Raw genomic sequence first — 17,306 nt, 5'->3', positions numbered from 1 at the left:
GGTATCCCCACATAGCTCAGTAGGCCTGATAAAACATCACTGTATTGCAGCAGAATATAAAAATATTGTCTTCTTGATAATATTGAATCATCAAGAAAATTACTCTCTTTAAGAAATCAAAAAAGCGTATGTCACTTCATGCATAATAGTTAAGGAAATGTAATTCTTATTGAAAGTATAAACTTCAGTATAACAAAAAGAAACTTTTTGCTGTTGCGTGCTGAAGGGATAGATAGATTGCTTTGTTAATCTGGAGAGATTATAAATAAAGGAAACATTTAAGATAATTTTTTCTTTTAAAATTATGTTACTTTCTGGGAGAAATAACACTAATTCTTTTTTTCCCAGTCACGTGACAAACCACAGCCATTAGCACTTTCCCTAGCTCTGATAGTGACATCTTGCACTTAGGCAGTTCTCAGAGAAGTAGGTAAAATGTACAAAAATTGCCAGACTCTAAGGAAGACCCAGGATAATTTGAGATCAGTGTTTTATAAATCCTGAATATAAATGCAATCATTACTTTTATTGACAGTATAAATATTTTTATTCACTGTATTGGCAATAAAAGTAACCTTTTATTTTCAGTTTTATTCTGTTAAGCTTGAATCCAGTAAACAAAAGGCAATGCTTACTTTAAAAGTTGCAGTTTTAAAAAAAGGAAAGTTCAGTGGTAATAATTTCATAATGTATGCAAACGTCAAATCATTATTTAGTATACCTGAAATATGTTGTACATCAACTATATTTCAATTTTTAAAAATGAATGAAAATAAAAGAAAGTTCAGTGGTCATGAAATTATAATGTAAAAGTAAGTAATGGAATTAATTAGGCTTTTTTCACTATAGGGAAAAAAATGCTTAATCCACTATTCTTACTTTAGGAAACCTAGCAGAGAGCAAATGTTATTTGATAACAGTCACTCCAGTGTATGCTGATGGACCAGGACTCCCCGAGTCTATAAAGGCATACCTTAAACAAGCTCGTAAGTCCAGACCTATTTTCTTTGAAAAATGTTGTTTTTTAACTAACAAAGACATTTTATCCCTTTTAAATAAGGATATGTCTTATTATGTTCAAATAATTTCATGATAATGAAATTTTACGAAGCCTTAATGATTTACTAAATTCTTATGATTTTCAGTTGGTAAATACCCTATTCTGTTTCAGCACCTTCCAAAGGACCTACTGTCCGGACAAAAAAAGTGGGGAAAAATGAAGCTGTCTTAGAGTGGGACCAACTTCCTGTTGATGTTCAGAATGGATTTATCAGAAATTATACTATATTTTATAGAACCATCATTGGAAATGAAACTGGTAATAAAACTATATCAGCTATTAAGAATCAGGTGTTTTTTCTTAAGCTTTTAAATACTAATTTGTCTCACCTTCTTGTGTTGTACATCTTAGTATAGCATATTATCCTCAGAAAAGAGATACCTGAGAATATGCTTTATGGTTGCTTTCATGGTCCTATTAAAGAAACATTGTTTTCTAGTAAAATATGTTTTAAGACACTCACAATGTCAAATATAGGCCAAACCAAGCAAGAGTAGTTGAATAAAGCACACTTATTGATTTCTTCCAGCTGTGAATGTGGATTCTTCCCACACAGAATATACGCTGTCCTCTTTGACTAGTGACACTTTGTATATGGTACGAATGGCAGCATATACAGACGAAGGTGGAAAGGATGGTCCAGAATTCACTTTTACTACACCAAAGTTTGGTAAGAAATAATGATGTTTGATCTTTCTTCTTTTTCCTTTTTTCTTTTTAAAATTTAATCAGACTAAAAATGGGCTTAGTTTATATGCTAAAATTTTGTTTAAAGTGCATCTTTGGATTCATATAAATGAAGTGTTCATAAATTATGATTTTTGTATTGTTGTTTATCTGGTTTTGGTTATTTCTTTACAGAAAATTTTTTCCTTACTTTTTTGTTGTTTCTTTAATTGTCTCTGACTGATTTCACTTGTAGTCTGTAAATCCCAAAAGAATTGTGTATCTTTCTAAATGAGTTTACTTTTTCACTGGCAAAACTTGGATGTGGTCTCTTTCTTCACTTGTTCTTCCTCTTACGGGCAGGTTGCTGTAAAGACTAGTCCACCCTTGCAGTCTCATTTCCATACCTCCAGCTCAGTCTTTAACCTGCTCAAACCAGGCTTCCAACCCACCACTCCACTGAAACCTCTCTAGTGTCACTCACAGAAGACCCCTTACTTGTCCTATCCAATGCATGCTTTTTAGTCATCTTTTTTTTCCTACGCTTCCCAGCATTTGACCCTGTTGGCCTGTTCATCCTTGAAACTGTCTCTTCCCTTCGTTTGTTTTTCTAACAGCACTCTCCTGAGTCTCCTCCCTGTCTGGTATTTTCTTCTTGATCTCTTTTAAATGCTCTATATTCTCCAGAGCTCTGTTCTTGGCACTGTTTTCTGATTTGCCTATTCAAATTCCCTGCCTATGACTTCAGCCATCCTCTCTTCCCTTCTCAAATACATTTTTCCTTCTTTGTTCCATGCCACAACTCTTTGCCAAAGCCAGAAATTTAGGTGCAATTGTAGTAAGTTTCTTCATATCTTTTTCATTTACATAAACCAAGTATCAGGTCCAGTAGATCATGCCTTCTAATTACTGCTTGTGCATGTGCTTTCATAATCTCTTTCTTTGACCCTAAACTTCTCGTCATTTTCCCCACCCTTTTGTCTTTTCCCAGTATGTGCCCCTATACCTTTTCTTGTTTTGGCTATTCCTGTAGCCTCCCTAAAGCAGACTTAAACTGCATTCTTTCCTGTATCTACTACATTTTGAATCATTATAGAAATTACCTTATTTTATTGTAATCGTATTTGTAACACACACACCCAAGCACCAAGACAGTGAGTGATAAATAATAAGCTGTTTATCGTATAAATAAATAAATCATTCAACCATATTCCTCATTGGTTGAATGATTGCTGAGAGAGCAAATAAGTAGATAAGTGACTACATAAGATGGATATTAAAAGATCCTGAGCTTTGCTGTGATGGCCAATAATAAATATAGGCTATGGGATAAGATTTGTGGTGACATGTTTGTAGAATATATATGTAACAAATACAGGTTTCCCCCACCATCCAAAAGTAGAGCATTCCTATGAAACTTTTCATAAGCCAAAGTGGTGTAGAGCAAAGAGTATTCCCCACTTTTGGAAAGTTCACATTATGCCACTTCACTTTCACGAAAGATCTATGTTAGTACACTAACAAGCTTTTTTCATAAATTTATTTCTGTTAGCAAAAACAGACATTAATGTAATTTATGAAAAAAGCTTGTTAGTGTACTAACGTAGGTCTTTCCTGAAAGTGAAGTGGCATAATGTGAACTTTCCAAAAGTGGGGGGGGTACCTGTAATATTTGAAATAAAACTTTGTGTCATGATCTTTAAAAAATAGTAATAATAAACTTTAAAAATATTATCCTGATTATAAAAATAGTGTTCATTATAAGGAATTTAGACTATACAGTAAAATACAAAGAGGAAGAAAAATCACTCCTGATCCCTCATCCAAAATAATCTCAACATATTTATATATCCTAGTCTTTTCTGTGCATACATTTTTTTCCAAAAACGAAATCATACTTATTACTTCATCATCTGCTTTTTCCTCTGGCCTGTCTATTGTTGTATGGATTCATTATGGCTACTTCACATGGCATGGAATTTGCTCCCAAGGACCATATAGCTTAGTTGAAGAAATACGGTACAAGTAACCAAAACAAACAGAGAGACATTTGAGCCATGTAGATAGTAAATAGAGCAGGAATTTAAAGATATCTGAAGTGGGGAGTTTTACCTTCGAAGATTTTGTGGGGAAGACAATACTTGAGCCTTGAAGTTAAGATGTGGACAGATAGGAAGAAGAAGGCATCTTAGTTCAGCATGAGCAAAGGCCCAAGGCATGAAAACATAGTAAGCAGAAGTTCAGCACCAATAAATGAGAGGATCTTCCTGAATTTGATTTGGCATATGTATGAGAACCTTAGCATTCAGGAATTAATATTTTCCAACCTATAGTTTATTCCTGAGACTTTATCTGATTTCTTGGTTCCTATCATGCTTTGTAGGAGGTAAAGTTACTTACAAAGGGATACGTGTGGTGGAAAGATAAGACTAAGTGAATACTGTATTACTGTAGTACTACTTTCATACTACTTTTTCCTGTAAAAGACTAGTTACAGGGGGCTGGAGGAGTTAACCAGAAACAACCATAGGTAAATCATTTAAAAAATCTCTAATATAAATTGTCCCAATTAGTGATTCATTTGATTAATAAGTCCTCTTTTATTTTTTTATACATCTTTATTGCAGTATAATTGCTTCACAATACTGTGTTAGTTTCTGTTGCACAACAAAACAAATCAGCCACATGCATATACTTGTCCCCATATCCCCTCCCTCTTGAGCCTCCCTCCCCTCCTCCCTATGCCACCCCTCTAGGTCATTGCAGAGCACTGAGCTGATCTCCCTGTGCTATGCGGCTGCTTCCCACCAGCCAACTGTTTTACGTTCAGTAGTGTATATATGTCGATGCTACTCTCACTTCACCCCAGCTTCGCCCTCCCACCCCATGTCCTCAAATCCATTTTCTATGTCTACCTCTTTCTTCCTGCCGTGCAACTAGGTTTATCAGTACCTTTTTTTTTTTAAGATTCCATATATATGCATTGGCATACATATTTGTTTTTCTCTTTCTCACTTATTTCACTCTGTATGACAGACTCTAGGTCCATCCACCTCACTACAAATAACTCAGTTTCATTTCTTTTTATGGCTGAGTAATATTCCATTGTATATATGTGCCACATCTTTATCCATTCATCTGTCAGTGGACATTTAGGTTGCTTCCACGTCCTGGCTATTGTAAATAGTGCTGCAGTGAACATTGTGGTACATGTCTCTTTTTGAATTACAGTTTTCTCAGGGTATATGTCCAGTAGTGGGATTGCTGGGTCATATGGTAGTTATATTTTTAGTTTTTTAAGGAACCCCCATACTGTTTTCCGTATTGTTGTATCAATTTACATTCCCACCAACAGTTCAGGAGGGTTCCCTTTTCACCACACCCTGTTCAGCATTTACTGTTTCTACATTTTTGATAATGGCCGTTCTGACCGGCGTGAGGTGACACCTCATTGTAGTTTTCATTGCAGATAGGGATTCATGTGGTATTTAGGAATCTCAGGCTTGCTGCGTTTTAGTTGATATTATTCCTACTTCTGCCACTCCTTGTGCCTGTTAAGATTCTCCTAAAATTCTTAGCCCTATGTCAGATTTATCATCTTTTTGAAAATAGTAAATAACTATTAAAAATTTTGCCTGAATTTTACATTTTTATTCCTTATAGAAGATTACATTTATAGTGCAATTATTGAGATTGTTTAAAGCTTTTCCAGGGACTTCCCTGGTGGTGCAGTGGTTAAGAATCCACCTGCCAATGCAGGGGACACAGGTTCGATCCCTGGTCCAGGAAGATCCCACATGCCGCGGAGCAACAAAGCCCGTGTGCCACAACTACTGAGCCTGCGCTCTAGAGCCCACGTACCACAACTACTGAAGCCCGCATGCCTAGAGCCCGTGCTCTGCAACAGGAGAAGGCACCACAATGAGAAGCCTGCGCACCGCAACAAAGAGCAGCCCCTGCTTGCAGCAACTAGAGAAAGCCAGCACGCAACAACAAAGACCCATCGCAGCCAAAAATTAATTAATTTTTAAAAAGAAAAAGCTTTTCCAATTCTACCCATTAGTTCTAGAACTCAGAGATGAGCTTTTGCTAAGATTCTGCTGAGTGCAGACCATAAATGTAATAAATAGGTTTGAAAGCTCTTACTAGGTAGATAGATTATCTATCCAATAAACTGAACTAATCAATTTATTCCCCCAGCCAACATATATTTTATGCATACTGTGTGGTCAGGTTACTGTGTAAGGTGTAAGTAGCTAGGATATGATTTACCAAGGGGGAAGGGAGGGGGGAGAGAAACACCTTTAAGTTTGAAAAGGTTGTAAAAAAATATTAGGATGGCATTTCATCTTTTCAACAGTAATCTGGTTGGGAAGTTGCATTATTTCTCTTTAGCATATGTGTCAACAGTTACTTTCTTTCTTTCCCCTTTCTTTTTCTTTAGCTCAAGGAGAAATTGAAGCTATTGTTGTACCTGTTTGCTTAGCATTCCTATTGACAACCCTTTTGGGAGTATTATTCTGCTTTAATAAGCGAGACCTGTAAGTACCCATATTCATATTTTTGCCTTTTCCCCCACCTTTATTGATCTATAATTTACATGCAATGAAATTCATCCATCTTAAGTGTACAGTTTAATGAATTTTTGTAACTGTATATAGATGTATAACTACCACCACACTCAAGATAGAGAACATTTCCATCACTCTAAAAAGTTTCTTCATTCTGTTTTGTACTCTGTCCTCTCCCTCAGCCCCTGGCCGCAGCAATCACTGATCTACTTTCTCTGGTTGCAGTTTTACCTTTTCTGGGATTTCACATATATGGAATCAAACAACATGTAATTTTTTGTGTTTGATGTCTTTCACTTGACATATTTTTGAGATTCATCCATGTTGCATATGTTAATATTTTTCTTTTTATTGCTGAATAGTATTCTGTAGTATAGAGATACCAAATTTGTTTACCCGTATACCTATTATGAAAGTTTAGGTTGTTTCTTTGATTTTTGGCTATTATGAATAGCTAAAATATGTATGTGTTGTTACGAACATTCACATACAGATCTTTGTGTGACGATATATTATCACTTATCTTGAGTAAATACTTAGTAGTGAGATTGCTGGGTCATATGGTAAGTGCATATTTAACTTTATAAGAAGCTGTCAAACTGTTTTCCAAAGTGTTTGTACCATCTTGTATTCCCAAGAGCAATGTGAGTGTTCCATTTGTTCCATATCATCCTCAATTCTTGGTACTGACAAGGTTTTTAATTTTAGCTATTCTTTCTCATGGGTTTGTAGTGCTATCTCATTGTGGTTGTAACTTCTGTTTCCATGATAACTAGTAATAGATCTTTTCATGTGCTACCTATACATCTTCTTTTGTGGTGTGTCTTTTGAAATCTTTTGCCCATTTTTAAATTGGGTGATTTGTTAATATTGAGGTTTAAGAGTTCTTTATATATCTGGTTACAAACTTTTTGTCAAATATATGTTTTGCAAATTCTGAACTGTGGCTTTCCTTTTTATTCTCTTAACTGTGACTTTAGAAAAGCAAAAGTTTAATTTTGATCAAGTCCATTTCATCAGGGTTTTTTTTTTTTAATGGTTTTTGCTTTTTATGTCCTGTTTAAGAAATCTTTGCCTAACCCAGTGTCACAAATATTTTCTCCTATATTTTCCTCTAGAAGTTTAATCATTTTAGCTCTGTGCTGTGATCTATTTAGAATAAATTTTTGTGCATGTTGTGAAGTCAGGGTCAAAGTTTTTTTCCATAGATATCTAGTCATTCCCAGCATCATTTATTGAAAAGGCTATCTTTTCCTATTGAATTATCTTGAACCTTTGCCAAAATCAATTATCCATATAAGTCTGGATCTATTTGTGGACTCTCAATCCTGTTTCATTGTTCTATATGTCTTTTCATCCTGATAACACGTGGTCTTGATTTATTATAGCTCTATAGTAAGTTTTGAGACCAGGTGGTAGAATTCCTCCAATATTTTTTTTCAAAATTATTTCTGCTAGGTTCTTTGCCTTTTCATATAAATTTTAATATCAGCTTATAAATTTCCTTTAAAAATCTGTTAGAATTTTTATTGGAATTTTATTGAATCTGTCCATCAGTTTAGGGTAAAATGCAATCTGAACATGAGTTCACATGTTCATGAGTCAAATAAATCTTTCAGTACGTGAACGTGGTATATCTCTATACTTATCTTGGTTCCTTTTGCAATGTTTTGTAGTTCAGGCCTTGCACATCTTGTGTTAAATTTATTCCTTCCTAAGTGGTTTTTTTTCTGTGTGCTATTATAAATAGAATTTCAAATTTTTTACTTTCTAATTGTTCATTGCTAGTATATTGAAAAGTGCAATTGATCTTGTAAATATAGTGGTCTTGTATACTGAGATCTTCATAAATTTATTTAGTCACTTTTTGGATTTTCAACATGCACAGTCATGCTGCCTGCAAGTAAAGATTCCAGTCTTTATACTTTTAGTTCTTTTCATCATTGTACTGGCTAAGACCTTCAGTACTATGTTGAATAGAAGTGGTAAGAGCCAACATCTTTCCATTATTCCCAATCTTAGGCGAAAAAACGTTCAGTCTACACCTTTGCATGTTATATTAGCTATAAGTTGAGGAAGTTCTTATATTTATGTTTTGCTAAGAGTTTTTGTCATGAATGGATATTGAATTTTGTCAAATGCTTTTTCTGCATCTGTTGAGATGAGCTTATGATTTTTCTCCTTTCATAAATATGAATTTTATTCATTGATTTTCAGGTGTTATACCTTGCATTCCTTGGATTTTGCTAGATTTGGTGTGTTAATTTTTGCATTTTTATGTTCATGAGTGATATTGGTTTGTCCTTTTTGTGGTGTCATTGTGTAGTTTTGGATTCAGGGTAATACTAATTATCTTATAAAATGAATGGCCTCAGGAGGTATTACCTCTATTTTCTGGGAGAGTGTGTAGGGTTGGTATTATTTCCTCTTTAAATGTTTGATAGAATTCACAAATGAAGCCATCTGGGCCTGCTGTTTTCTTTGTGGGGAGGTTTTTAATTAAAAATTGAATTTCTTACAAGTATAGGGGCTATTGAAGTTTTCTTTTTCAATCTGTTTTGGTAATTGGTCTCTTACAAGGGATTCATCCATTTTTTTTTTTGGTTGGTCAGTTCATTTAGGTTGTTAATGTTATTGCTTTTTATATTATGTCCAGATTTCATAGTTGTTCCTGCAGGACAGTCTGTTAGGATCTTATTACTCATCTTTATTTGAACTTACTCTCAAGATGACTCATTTCCTGTGTACCTATGTACACTATGGACCTCTAATGTTGGGCTAGGGACTGTATTAAGGTAAACATATTTAAATAGATTTTTTATGATGGGGGATATCCTGAATTCATTGTTTCTTCCTTGTGAAAAATCAAATTTATTTTATCTTGTACCAATGTGAAAATTGAACATTTTTGGGGTTTTGTTTTGGGGAGAGAAGGTATACCACAATTTTTTGTGACCCTGGCTAAAGTTTTTAAGTGTTGTTGTTTGTTTTAATTTATTTATTTTATTTATTTTTGGCTGCATTGGGTCTTTGTTGCTGCGCACAGGCTTTCTCTAGTTGCGAGCAGGGGCTACTCTTCGTTGCAATGCATGGACTTCTCATTGTGGTGGCTTCTCTTGTTGTGGAGCATGGGCTCTAGGCGCACAGACTTCAGTCGTTGTGGCACGCGGGCTCAGTAGTTGTGGCTCGTGGGCTCTAGAGCACAGGCTCTGTAGTTGTGGCACACCGATTTAGTTGCTCCACAGCATGTGGGATCTTCTCAGACCAGGGCTCGAACCCGTGTCCCCTGCAGTGGCAGGCAGATTCATAACCGCTGCACCACCAGGGAAGCCCTTTAAGTGGTTTTTATTGCAGAATTTAATTTCAGAGATTTTTAAAAATTGAACACTGATTATCAGCTTTAGTCTTATAAACAAACACTTTTTCTTTAAGGATAAAGATCCTCATGCATTTTCAACAGTATTTCTTTTTCTATTGGTTACAAGAAAAATAACGTTTTTGTTAGCTTTGGGATGCAGTAGGTATTTTTTGTTTATTTAATTGGTTTGATTCTTAAGATTCTTGGATGATAATGTTTAGAAATAGGGACTATTCATTGTTTATTAACATGTGGTTCTACATATGCGATATTTCTTTTCTTTCCAGAATTAAAAAACACATCTGGCCTAATGTTCCAGATCCTTCAAAGAGTCATATTGCCCAGTGGTCACCTCACACACCTCCAAGGGTAAGAGAAAATATTTCTGACTTACTTGTAATACACAAGCATATTAGGATATTGTAGAGTTCAAGCAAAAGATAATCAGACTGAATCGAAAAGTAGATGAAAATAGTACATAAATGAGAATTTTAGTCAAAATTTAAAATAATACTTATGTATTCTAGGAGTTTATTATCACCATAGCATATTTGTTCTTATATTCCCAATTCTATTTAGTATACATTAAAAATATTTGATTGAACTTGTAAGTTGAAAACCTATGTTTTAATGCTGCTGTGTGATAATTCTGTTGTAAGGCAAGCATTTTAGATTATATATTAAAATAAAAATTTAAATCTATCATTTTAACATGATTAAATGGCTTCTGGAAACCTACAGTAAATTCCTTGAACTTCCCTAAAGGGGGAATGATTTGTACTTATTATCTTCTGACAGTCCTTTAATTTTAGATTAGCAGATTGAAATGTATATCCTATGAAACTTCAGTCATTTGAGTTTGATTTAATGTTTTCCTCATTTTTCTATCCAGTTAATCCTAGGCTGCCCAGACGACTAGGCATGAAATATGAAATTTTATTTCTAGACCTTTAAGTTTATCAAAATGTAACACCAACAATATTGACTTAGAATTCTGAGGAAATACAGTCTAATTCATACTTTTTAGAATCATTTCACAATATCCGTGATTCACGTGATTTAATTAGTGATATAGATTATCTCTGCACCATTAAAAGTTACTGAGAAGTTTCAGAGATTCATTACTCTGTGGCTTTAACTAATATGTCATATGTAATTATTTCAGAGTTTCTAAATGAACATGCACCATAGGTAATAATTCATTTTCTCTCTTTCTTAGCATTTTAATTCAAAAGATCAAATGTATCCAGATGGCAATTTCACTGATGTAAGTGTTGTGGAAATAGAAGCAAATGACAAAAAGCCTTTCCCAGAAGATCTAAAATCATTGGACCTATTCAAGAAGGAAAAAATTAATACTGAAGGACACAGCAGTGGTATTGGAGGGTCTTCATGCATGTCATCTTCTAGGCCAAGCATTTCTAGCAGTGATGAAAATGAATCTGCACAGAACACGTCGAGTACTGTCCAGTATTCCACTGTGGTACATAGTGGCTACAGACACCAGGTGCCATCGGTCCAAGTGTTCTCAAGATCCGAGTCCACCCAGCCCTTGTTAGATTCTGAAGAACGGCCAGAAGATCTACAGCTGGTAGATAATGTAGATGGCAGTGACAGCATTTTGCCCAGGCAACAGTATTTCAAACAGAACTGCAGTCAACATGAAACCAGTCCAGATATTTCGCATTTTGAAAGGTCAAAGCAAGTTTCATCAGTCAATGAAGGAGCTTTTGTTAGACTTAAACAGCAACAGATTTCAGATCATATTTCACAGCCCTATGGATCTGGGCAGATGAAAATGTTTCAGGAAGTTCCTGCAGCAGATGCTTTTGGTCCAGGCACCGAGGGACAAGTAGAGAGATTTGAAACAGTTGGGATGGAGGCTACAATTGATGAAGGAGTGCCTAAAAGTTACTTACCACAGACTGTAAGACGAGGTGGCTACATGCCTCAGTGACGGACTAACTCCTGTTACAACTTTGGAAGTACCTGTAAAGTAAAGCTAAAAGTATTTTATCTGTGATTTCAGCTCTTCACTCACTGAAGATGCTCATTTGCCCTTAAGGACAAGAAGGTACTGTCCTCCCATGTGGGCTGTTTCCATTCCAGAATATCTGGGATTTGACTTAAAGCACTACATAAACTGACTTCATCCTCCAAATAGCTGAATGACTTTGTGCTGTTTCAGGATGTTTGCACTGAAGAAAAACAAAGCTTGTCTGAAATTTATAAAGTGAAACTTTTTGTTTTGCTATCTAGAAAACAGAGGGTATTTAAATTAAAAGCAGTGGTAAACTTAGCACAGCTATACTGATTTTAACGAGAATAGTCATCAAATATCAAATCTTGGGGAGAATTAGCATAAAAATTAGGAGAGCAAGATCTAGACCCTCTACTTCAAGTGACAACATAATTTAAAAAGAGTCCAGATGGTACAACTAATATGAGCCCAGCTTTTGTTGTCTGACAAAAAAAAAAGAAAAAAATTGGGCTCATTTATAATCATACCAACATGTAAAATATTAGTTCTCATCCATTGGTAATGATGCTGCCAGTTACTGGAGAAAAGGAATTCTGGAGTTTTAACTTGGCAAACTAAAAATATTAATTTTTTAATATTAGACAGTTAAGTAAATTTTCAAACATTTGCTTTCTATCACTATTGACAACCTCCGAAGATCCATTTCACAAACTCAGCAGAGGGTCCAGATAAGAGCTAGGAATGAATGTGACGAACTATCTTAAACATTTAAAAAATCCTTTGTCATTTATAAAGGCTTAAATTGTTAACACTTTTCTATACATGTATATAAACATTATTGACCCTTCTTGTTAAGACGTCAGAGAATTTGGTTGATGAAGCACTTTATACAGTATGTCTTCACCTTAAAATGTGTTTTGATTTAATATGCTTTGTTTTTTAAGTAGGCCAAGACTGAGTTTTTTCTTTCTTTCTAGTAGGTGTTTGAAGCAGACTAATAAGTTAGAAGGCTTGGGCAATACTCACCAAAACAAACAAAGCACCACCCCAAAAATGTACATATTGATCTTAGGAAATACCACAGTTAGCAAATATCCTTATTGTAGAGGCACTTAATGAAGAGATAGTATTTTAATGTCTGCCAGTTCTGAGGTAGGTGGAACTTAGTTCTACATGATGATTTAGGAATATTTTAAACCTCTTCCCACATGTTCTGTTCTTCAGGGGAAAAGTGAGTTGGGCTTCCAGAGTTTAGCACTAAACTCACTTTCTCATTTATGTTATTCCCTACCCACCACGTTTGACAAGGAGGCAGGGGCTAAAAACTAGGAGCTGAGTAAGTAAGAAGAAATTGTCATGTGGTTGACTACTGCTGTCAAGTAAGTTTGTGTTGTTTTTCTGTCATACTTAATTTACAGAAACCAAGCCAACTTAAAATAGTTTGTAGAGGTTATTGAAGAATAAAAGGCTGAGAAAAATTAGTACACATTTACAGTTGAGATGTAATTCGACTCATTACTCTCTCAATATTGTTCACATTAGACTTGCTGTTATGCTTTATCCCTTGTATTCTTGCCTGATACTTTTCAGAGTTCTTTCTCATATATGGTCTTTGCGAGACAGAGCAGGTGCTTTATTCTGATATATCCTGTTCTACTTTAGGCAAAACCAACATGAGATTGGTAGAATGTCAGAATTAGTAGTAGATGAGGAAAATTAGGCACAGACAGGTCAAGTTGGAACAGAGAGACCCCAAACTCACACACACTACACACTACAAGGTAATAAGCATTACCACCGTTTAAGTTGGTCATCAAAGGCTGGTCCAAATCAGGACAAGATTTATCTTGCTAAATGTCAACAAATTTATATCTATTACATTTTTCATTTCCTCAAAATAAGTAGTCATGTTGTTATAACCATGTTTAGCTCTAACCTTCCTCCTAACAAATAGCAGTGTTGTGGAGAACATTTTAGTGTGGAGATTGTACATGGGAGGTGGGCAGTTATAAAATGTGAACTCATGATCTCTGGGAATCAGAACAAATAGTTATTTAAGAAAGGACATCATATAAGCAAATTTGTATGTTGAAACTTGTATAGAACATGGTGCAGTGAGTGAATGCCCCCCAGCCACAAAAGCACTTTAGGCATATTAAATGGATATAGTTACTGTGTAATGTAATATACATCTTTGCCCCAAAAAAGAAAAGCAATCATGAAACTTAAGTACAAAATTACTTTCATAAGGCATGTCTTAGAATAATCTGTCTTGATATATGTAAATTATATTTTAGGTAGGCCCAGAAACAAATCCAGTTAATTTATGTGAAAATTAGACTATGTTTAAGATAGTGGATAAACTACTCATTAAATATATAGTATCCAAAAATTTGATGCAGTTGCCCTCTTGTAAGATTAAAAAAATAATAAGCATATGTTACATGTGTTGTTATTGTAATTTGATTGTTACTGGTGTCTTTGTATCCTACCCTCATCCTTCATAAAGGCATGAGGCTAAATAACTGTTGGAAAACTATCAGACTTCAAACCCACTAAAATCTAAAAGTTTAATTCTTTTTTAACATGGATCATTCAGCACTAGGGAACATACCCAACATGTGAGCAGAAGCAAGGGAAAAAGCAGAATCATTCACATGTTTTGTGTTCACATCTGTTCTGTGCCTAGTTGTTTGTTTAATTTCAACCTTTTTCTTTGATAAGAGATTTTTTTTTTTACACACGAAGTCATCCAAGACCCTAGTTTATTGTGAAGTTTAGGGTTAATGAAGTTGAAATATACTTTTAAAACATATATTTATGAAAAGTCACATTTAAAGTGGAACATCTAAAATAGCACTATAAATAGAAATCAAATTTAAAAGATGTCTTTTTTCTACTCACGTAGTTTAGTTAAAATCATGACATAAATTTAGAAATAGAATAACTATATAGTAGAATTCCCTAAAATATTTCTGTTAACTGGCATGTACTGACCAACTATAAATTAAGTAGGAGAACTCTTCCTAGTCTATTCCGTTATATTCCACACCAACCTCCTCCTCTCTTTGGTGTTAGGAACAAATTTCTATACCATACATTTCTGTTCCAGTAGTTTTTTTGTTGAAATGGGTAAAATGTCAAAATAATAAGCTACATAAAACTTAAAGTTCAATTGTTTAAAAATATTGGGATAGCTTTCTGTTGGAGGGAGGTCGTGTTAGATTCTATTGCCCAGGTAAGATTACTTTAAAAATTTCTTTGCACTTTTGTAAATTAAAAGAATATGAAGCCATAAAATGGCAAGATATTTAGGTTTAAGAAATTTTAAACTAGCAAACTTACAGCCTAATTCTATAAACTGGTCCTTGGTAGCCGTTCCTTTTCAGGCTATTTATAAACAGAATTTAGATGTATGTCAAAACAAAACTTTCCAAAGCTAAATGTAATATCTTTTGGGTTAATCTATTTTTTTTCATTGTATATACTACTTGTATGTGTATCCCCACGATATTCTAATATACATTGCATTAAAAATAAAAAGGCAGCTCTGGATGAGCTCTTTTGTTACCTATTTCTAAATTTTTTAATAAGGCTTTTTGTAGTCAGTTCCTTAAAACGGGTTAAACTTCATTACACAGTTCTTTAAAGTTGATAGATCATGATGAAAATGAATTTAAGGCCAATGGTGATAGATGTTACAGACCTTTTATCCCTTAAACATAAGCTTTGAGAATGATAACTACATGCTTCAGATGCTGTTACATGAATATCAAAATGTGATGTGTCAGAAATAAAGGGATAGTTTAAAGGTGGATATTTGAAAATTCTTTAGTCTTAGTATATATATATATTGAATAGTATACTCTAAAAATAAGTGTGCAATTTGCTAGTACTACAGTACAGTGAGTAGCATTAGGTATGTCTCCTATTTATACCCTATGTCCCATTTAATTGTAAGTGCAATCCTTTTAAGTTCACTTGCTCTTCTACCCCGACCTAATCTAACTTCATATAGAAGGCTTGTCTAGAAAGACTATTGTATGTATTTTCACTTTTGCACAGTGAATTGCATGTGCAACTTGTAACCACAGCTATTGTTTTTATGTTGACATAACTCTAAATGTTCTCTTATATATCAGCTCGCATCCTTTAAGTAAATTTAATAAATTCTTAACTCAGTTTTTTTCTGGGTGTGGTCACTACCAGATGTCATTAAACATAATGTTTAAGGTAACAGTATTTATCATTACTGGTGTTGGGCCTTTGTGTAAACTAGGTGCTTTTTGAGGGTTCTGTGGCTTTTTAAATGCTCATTTAGCATAATGGATAGGGTTTAGAAGAAAATCAATACCCTATCTCGGCCTTAATAAATACAGACTTGGAGGTGGCAAATTCATTTACCATTTTTCTGGATTTACTAAGATGATTTCTGGAATCCCAGCATCTTACCTCCCAATGGATATTTTTTAACTGGGTTGCCAGGGGACCAACCAAGTACAGAGGTGCTGTGCCATCCTGTGGCCTGTCTGTGCCCACACTCTACTAGAGTCTTGTCACAGTGAGGCACGAAGCGGATTGATCCATAGCATCCCACTGCTGCCCCCTGAGGTTGCTGAGTGGTAGTGTAGGAAAGTAACAGTTCCACCTGGAAGGAAATCTGAACTACTAGATTTGTGTCTTCACATTGTGATTTTATCTTAAATATGCAGTAAATGAAAAATCCACAAACACACAAGTTAACTTCATCCCTTCACATATATACTAAAGTTTGTAGAAATAGCGTCTTGGCTTTGGGCTATGTGTTTGTTTAAAATCTTTGGCTGTGGCTCTTACAGGCTCAGCCTGACTTCTTTGTGGTACCTCTTGTCTTACGCTAATTTATATTATGGATCCAATCCATCCTACTGCAAAAAGATTACAGAGTTCCCTCGGCATTCAGTTTCCCTAGCCCAGAGACAGAGAAACAATTTTAACTTCTGGTTTAAACTTTTTTCTTTTTAAATTAATATAAAACATTCCTTCCATGCTTTCAAAATATAAACAAGAGGACAACAAACTGTGCTCTTGCATAGATGTTTAAGTCTAGTTAAACATGCTCTGGTTACTTAATAGAGTACAGAAGAGAAGGAGAAAAAGAGACCTGAGGTGGAAAGAGAAGGAAGTGTGGAGAAGCAGAGGGAAGCAGGTAGTGAGTGACCCCAGGTCAACAGCCCATGCCCCCATTGCTGCTCCTTTAGGTTGGCTGCTGGCCAACCTAGAAAGACCTTCGAAAGGCTACTTGGTTCCTCAACAGCTTAAAACAGTTCTATCTACTCTGAGGGAGAAAAACCTACCTTTAAATTCAAAGTTCAAAATTTTTTAGATTATAGTTATTTTTTCCCAATTGCTAAAGGTTTCAAACATGGGAAGGCATAGCTTAGTTTTAGAAATCTCTGGACATTCAAAACCCAGTTCTTTTACATTTATCCCTTGTGACTCTGGTTTTGTCATTTTACATGTCAGAAAAGTATAACTAGAATTGTCTTTTCTCATTCTTGAACATTTTTTAAAAAACATTAAATGGTTTTTATTTATACATTTATGCATTTGTTGAAATTAGAATCCTTCCAGGATAATGTGGTGAGATACATAGTGGGAATCCTCACACACAAAAATAAAAGGGGAAAA

At 34.7% G+C, this 17,306-nt stretch overlaps 1 protein-coding gene across 5 annotated transcripts in view; it reads left to right on the top strand.

Moving 5' to 3' along the window:
- Positions 1-15,820, top strand: part of IL6ST (interleukin 6 cytokine family signal transducer) — a 49,213-nt gene extending 33,393 nt beyond the window's left edge. For all 5 annotated transcript variants that reach the window (XM_089908868.1, XM_022597313.2, XM_089908867.1 and 2 more), the window contains 6 exons: positions 885-986; positions 1,172-1,318; positions 1,590-1,730; positions 6,171-6,267; positions 9,943-10,024; positions 10,875-15,820. In XM_089908868.1, coding sequence (XP_089764994.1) covers positions 885-986; positions 1,172-1,318; positions 1,590-1,730; positions 6,171-6,267; positions 9,943-10,024; positions 10,875-11,612 — 1,307 coding nt within the window. In that variant the 3' untranslated portion in view covers positions 11,613-15,820. The remainder of the gene's footprint in view (positions 1-884; positions 987-1,171; positions 1,319-1,589; positions 1,731-6,170; positions 6,268-9,942; positions 10,025-10,874) is intronic.
- The last annotated feature ends 1,486 nt before the right edge of the window (positions 15,821-17,306 follow it).

The sequence above is a fragment of the Delphinapterus leucas genome, chromosome 3, assembly GCF_059928025.1.
Source record: "Delphinapterus leucas isolate spDelLeu-1000000601 "Yukka" chromosome 3, BTC_Dleu_Yukka2, whole genome shotgun sequence".
Lineage (NCBI taxonomy): Eukaryota > Metazoa > Chordata > Mammalia > Artiodactyla > Monodontidae > Delphinapterus > Delphinapterus leucas.
Note: the sequence above shows the minus strand (reverse complement) of the source record. Positions and strands in the feature narration are given on the sequence as shown.